The sequence below is a fragment of the Trachemys scripta genome, chromosome 2, assembly GCF_013100865.1.
Source record: "Trachemys scripta elegans isolate TJP31775 chromosome 2, CAS_Tse_1.0, whole genome shotgun sequence".
NCBI classification, from domain to species: domain Eukaryota; kingdom Metazoa; phylum Chordata; order Testudines; family Emydidae; genus Trachemys; species Trachemys scripta.
The window spans coordinates 91,864,429-91,870,852 of NC_048299.1; the positions used below are offsets into that span (position 1 = coordinate 91,864,429).

General features: G+C 40.9%; 1 protein-coding gene across 1 annotated transcript; it reads left to right on the forward strand.

The window, feature by feature from the left end:
• The first annotated feature begins 4,695 nt into the window (after positions 1 to 4,695).
• On the forward strand, positions 4,696 to 6,424 carry LOC117871566 (protein TsetseEP-like). The gene is made up of 2 exons (XM_034759388.1): positions 4,696 to 4,948; positions 6,337 to 6,424. The coding sequence occupies exons 1-2, from the start codon at positions 4,720 to 4,722 to the stop codon at positions 6,339 to 6,341; spliced, it is 234 nt and encodes a 77-aa protein (XP_034615279.1). The 5' UTR covers positions 4,696 to 4,719; the 3' UTR covers positions 6,342 to 6,424.

Genomic DNA, 6,424 nt, shown 5'->3' on the forward strand with positions numbered 1-6,424 from the left:
ATAAAAAGAAGGGGCAGACACCCCAAGGCAGTTCTTCTCCTCACTCTCTCAATTCACTGCACGAGACGGGACGAAGGAAGCAGCCATCACACAGCGTAAGGGGTCCTGGCCTAAGAAGTTTGGCCAGTAAGAGTATTGAGAGCATGTGGTAGGGAAAAAAACTTTACTTTGAATTTAACATAGTTTGTTAAGTTTGGCATTAGTTCTGTTTTATCTTTATTTTTCTTGTAACCATTTCTGGCTTTTATGCCTCACCACTTGTATTCACTTAAAATCTCTCTTTGTAGTTAATAAGCTTGTTTTATTGTTTTACCTAATCCAGTCTGTTTAAATAGAAGTGTTTTGGAAACTCTATCTGGGATAACAAGATGTGTATATATTATTTCCATTGATGAAACAACAGACCTTTATAAATTTGTATTGTCCAGGATAGGTTGGGAAATATAGCACATACATTTCTGGGCAAAAAAAATCTGGGACTGGAAGTGTGCTGGGGTCACCCTGAAGTATAATTCAGACTCGTAAGAACCTATGTGTGACTGGAAGACTGCAGTACACACACATACACAACTGGGAGTGACTTGCATGCTGGAAGCGGTTTGTGACCATCCAGGATAGAAGCTATAGCAGCAAAGCATTGTAAATGGTACCTCAGGTTAGAAGGCAAGCAAGGCAGGGCATGCACAAAAATTTAACTGATCGTGCCCCCCCTCCTCCAGCAGGAGTTTTCTCTTCCCTCCCTCCACCTCACCGTAGCAAGCGCTTGCTCTTCCTCCCCCCGGCCCACCTGGGGCTCGCTCGCTCTTCCTTTCCCCGCCCCACAGTCCCAGGGCTGGAGGAGTTCTGTGCCCCTGATGATTATTGGGGGAGGGCATGCCCCTGCTTGCCCCCCCTTTTGCATACCCCGGGGCGGGGGGTCACACAGCTACTCATTAGTCTGGATTGTAACTCTGGGTACGTCACACCCGTGAAAGACAGTTATGCATTGTGAATAAATTTCTAAGGAAAAACAACAGCGAGGCTAGGATAAATTTTTTGAGGAGTCACATCCACACTAATTAGAGTCAATTATCTATTTCTGACCTGTGTGTTATACTGATATTCCGTACAGTCAGAATCTTCATCAGCCAATAAAATTCCTTCATTCACAACTTTAAAGAGAGATGATAAACTTCAAGGCTTAGGTTTCTACTAGAGCTATCAAGCGATAAAAAAAAATTAATCGCAATTAATGGCACTGTTAAACAGCATAAATAGAATACCATTTATTTAAATATTTTTGGATGTTTTCCACATTTTCAAATATATTGATTTCAATTACAACACAGAATACGAAGTATACAGTCTTCACTTTATATTATTTTTATTACAAATAGTAGCACTGTAAAAAACAAAAGAAAGTATTTTTCAATTCACCTAATACAAGTACTGTAATGCAATCTCTTTATCATGAAAGTTGAACTTACAAATGTAGAATAATATACAAAAAATAACTGCACTTAAAAATAAAACAATGTAAAAATTTAGCGCCTACAAGTCCACTCAGTCCTACATCTTGTTCAGCTAATTGCTCAGAAGAAGTGAGGTTTTTACCCATGAAAGCTTATGTCCAAATAAATCTGTTAGTCTTTAAGGTGCCACCAGACTCCTTGTTGTTTTCGCTCAGATAAGTTTGTTTACATTTGCAGGAGATAATGTTGCCTGCTTCTTGTTTACAATGTCACCTGAAAGTGACAACAGGTGTTCCCATGGCACCGTTATAGCCGGCATTGCAAGATATTTACATGCCAGATGCGCTAAAGATTTATATGTCCTTTCATGCTTCAACCACCATTCCAGAGGATATGCGTCCATGCTGATGATGGTTTCTTCTCAAGAACAATCTAACGCAGTGCGGACTGACACATGTTTATTTTCATTATCTGAGTCAGATGCCACCAGCAGCAGGTTGATTTTCTTTTTTGGTGGTTCGGGTTCTGTAGTTTCCACATCAAAAAGTGTTGCTCTTTTAAGACTTCTGAAAGCATGCTCCATACCTCGTTCCTCTCAGATTTTGGATGGCATTTCAGATTCTTAAACCTTGGGTCGAGTGCTGTAGCTATCTTTAGAAATCTCACATTGGTACCATTTTGTGTTTTGTCAAATCTGCAGTGAAAGTGTTCTTAAATGAACAACATGCTGGGTCACCATCCAAGACTACTATAACATGAAATATATGGCAGAATGCAATTAAAACACAGAGCAGGAGACATACAACTCTCCCCCAAGGAGTTCAGTCACAAATTTAATTAACACATTTTTTTTAAACGAGTGTTATCACCATGAAATCATGTCCTCTGGAATGACATTGTAAATAAGTGGATAGCATTATCTCCCCTAAATATAAACAAACTTGTTTGTCTTACGATTGGCTGAACAAAAAGTAGAACTGAGTGAACTTGTAGGCTCTAAAGTTTTACATTGTTTTGTTTTTGAGTGCAGTTATGTAACAAAAAAAATCTACATTTATTAGTTGCACTTTCACAATAAAGAGATTGCCCTACAGTACTTCTCTGAGGTGAATTGCAAAATACTATTTCTTTTGTTTATTTTTACAGTGCAAATATTTGTAATCAAAAATATAAAGTGAGCACTGTACACTTTATATTCTGTGCTGAAATTGAAATCAATACATTTGAAACTGTAGAAAAACATCAGAAAGTATTTAATAAATTTCAATTGGTATTCTATTGTTTAACAGTTTGATTAAAACTGATTAATCGAGATTATTTTTTTAATTGCGATTAATTTTTGTTAATTGCATGAGTTAACTGTGATTAATCAACAGCCCTAGTTTCTACTATTCATGTGGGATTTTAAAAATAGGTATGTGAATTCAATCAAACTGATGCTGACACTGAACTTAGTAAAGTCAAAGAAGCCTATAGCAGTAGCTTCATAGTTGTAGATGTTAATGGACATCAGTAGTTCTTTTTCATCGCAAGCTAAAAAAAAAAAATAAAAAAAGAAAAATCTCTGTATTGCACCACAGAAACCCCTGATTAGAAGAACACTGCCTAAGGCAAACCCCAGAGGTGGCAGCAACTTGAAATAAAATCAGCATAGAAAAACTAGGTTGATGCAATATTTAGGAATGGGATTCAGAAGTACAAAGATCAGAACTTTCTTAAGTGAAGGAGTATGATCCTGAACTGCCTTACACTGATGTTACAGATTAAGTTACCCATGATTTATACCACTGTACGATCAGAATCAGGCCCACAGTAACATTATCTCAGAACAGCTGAATATATAGGACCAGCTTCTATGCTACTCTAATTTACATTGGCTGTTAATAACCCTAAAGGGCCAATACTGCAGCTGAAGATTTGCCTCAATACATAGGTATCTTTCCTCTGGTTGTGTTCTCTATGCTGTGAGTAGGGATGGGGGGATGCCATAGAAGCCAAGCCAGCTCTGTGCCACCAGAGGATTCCCCTTTGCATTAGGGATGATTCTCCGAGAGTCAGTTACGCCAGCTTTATGGTCATATACCACCAATGTGGCAGTGCAAAAGAGCAGCCTCACATCTGAGGATCTAGCTGATGTTTGTTCAGACTTTCCAAAAACATTCAGCTTTGGGCTGAGACAAAGTATGAGAAATTTCAGCCCAGAGGGATGCGTGTTTAAGTGATAAATGACTGACAAGGGATTTAGCATGAAATGCCCATCCCAGCCTTGACCAAAAAGGTCACCACTAGTACACTATAATTAATTGTCTTACAATACTGCAAAAAAAAAAAAAATGTACAACAGGTTTTAGTGACCCTTCACACTTTTCACCTACCTCAAGGCATTTTCTATTTGTCAAGAGTCATACCAGGATTTTAAAATAACCTCAACAGAAACCACTTCGATTATTTGTCTTGGGAAACTGACAATGCCAGAAGCAAAGTTGACGAAATCATTATTGGTTTTGCTATAGCTTAATATGGCTTTTTCCATGACGATGCCACTCCTAACAATCTGGAATTTTCTTCCACAGCTTGTGTTTAAGGTCATCTCTCTCCAAGGCAGTGTGCGGGAATTGATTAATGAGAATGGTACAGCCATTGACAACCCCAAATCCCAACTCTGAGCATGCTGTCCGTACATTTTATTTTGCAATGTCCTGTTTCTGGGAAGCTTCAAGAGTGGGCGGAGGCCAGTGGATTCTTTTAAATAGAACCTGAACTCCCTTTCAGCTGGCCACTAGAAACTTCCCTCTTGCTTCCTGACACTTGCACTTCACTTAAGGCACCAAGTCAACCATGCTGAGAAAGATGTTGATCCTTTCAGCTCTACTGGCTGTGTTTCTAGTTGATCCGATAAAACCACAAGGTAAATCAAACTCATTATAGACTCATAGGATAGGTTCCAAGGCCTGAAGGAAAATACAGTCTCAGGATTTTTGTTACGTTAGTGGCATAGAGCCAAATTAGTCTCTGGTAAAACTCTTAATTTGGAAGGATGAATTTGGCCCATGATCTTTCCTCCTCCAACTGCCACAGTTGTCTTCTCTGGGCAAACTGGCACCAGGAGCCTCTCAAAGTTTTCAAATTTGGTTGCTTATAGGTAGGCATCTAAATCTATATTAGGCACCTAGGTAAGTAGCCTTATTTTCAAAGATGCTGAACACCCATTCATGTCAATTTTGTTTTTCCAGAGGCATTGATTACCTGTCTGTCTGGGGACCCAAACATGGAGCCGAGCATAAAGCCAAGCACGGAATCAAGCATGGAGACTACTGGAGAGCCCAGCGGGGAAGGAAGTGGAGAGCCCAGTGGGGAACCAAGTAGAGAGCCCAGTGTGGAACCAAGTTCAGAGTCCACCAGAGAGACAAGCACAGAGTCCACCAGAGAGCCAAGTGTTGAACCAACCAAAGAACCCAGCACAAAACCAACCAAAGAGCCAAGCACAGAACCTCCCAGTAAGTTAATTCTGACTTTTACTCACCCTTTATCGTCTCCGCTGGTTTTCCCCACAACCTCCCCCCCAATCTTTGCTGCACTGGTGGGGCCAGATATGCATAGGTCCTTCAGTGGGGTCAGGGGGAAAGGAGGAGTACGTTGGGGAGCCACTGCTTCCCCCTTTGTGCCCTGGTATGTTTCTGCCAGGTTTTGATCCCCTCCACGTGTTGGCTCAGACAATCGTTGATTTGGATTTCTCTGTTCCTTTATTGTTCATATTGCTCATTCTGTCTTACCCACTAAGAGCTACTGCCTTGTTAGTCCCACATCCCCTGCTCTAACACTGACAGATAGTTTAGTGTCTTGTCTGAGCTAGGAAAAGTAGATTCCACCACTAGTGTAGTTTCAGTAAGGGGAGAAGAGCTGGAGGCTGTAGCAGAGACAGAAGTCAGTTGGTTTTACTAGTGAGCAATCTAACCTGGCTAGATGACATGGGAGTCAAACCACCGGAGCTAAGTTTACACTACTGCCTCCACCCCTGCTGCCAGTGGGGAAGAATTATGAGTCCCACATTCCTAATAGATATATAGATTTGCAGGCTGAAGCACCCAAGGTGAAATGCCACTGACAGCTCCCCCCTACTTGCCCTTTTGGCACCTAGAAGTTATCATCAATGATGTAATGCAAACTGCTGTGTCCTATATCCCCTTTCTCCCTGTGTCCATGGCGAACACCTCTTCTGTCTGCTCAGCGTGAGATTTATTGACATCAGAACTCTGGCTTCCTACTAGCAGCACCAGCTCCAAGCCCCTTACCACCTGGCAGCTCTGGATTGGTGAAATAGAGCTGTTACCTCTTGCCCTAAGACAGGCCCCATAACACAGGGCTATGGGAAACACACATAGGAAGATGCTGAATCTTTCATTAGATACAATGATTTCGCTGCTAACCACCAATTGAGTTCTCTAGAAAGTAATACCTAGATTCACTGGACCCATAGGTTCAAATCCCAGGAAGGTCAACTCAACCCTTCCTCCTACTGAGGCTGCTAACTTAATTACCAGTCATTTTACTGGAGGAAAGATGTATTGTAGATGAGACCTTATTAACTGGAATCCTCTAAGGGCATAGGACAATCTTGTGCCTATTGAAGACCCCATGGTACTTTTCAGAAATACACATACTTGACTTGGTCAAACACCACAGGATATTTCCCCATTTCCTTTTCCCGGAGGTGGCTCCATTTCAGTAGTGTTGTACATATAGCACTTTGTGAAGTCCTTTGTGAAGAACAAGGCTATTAATTGTGCAATCGTAACTCCTACGGGGGAATGGCGAAGGGCTTGGTCTCTATACTCCATAAATCAGCAGAACTTTTTCTCATTCATACTTTTGTTTTTGCCTTTAGAATAAATTGCAAAATTAATCCCGACAGAAGACATGACCAACCCCTGCTGCTGGCTTTGGCTCCAATGAAGAAAAATTCCAGTTGATGG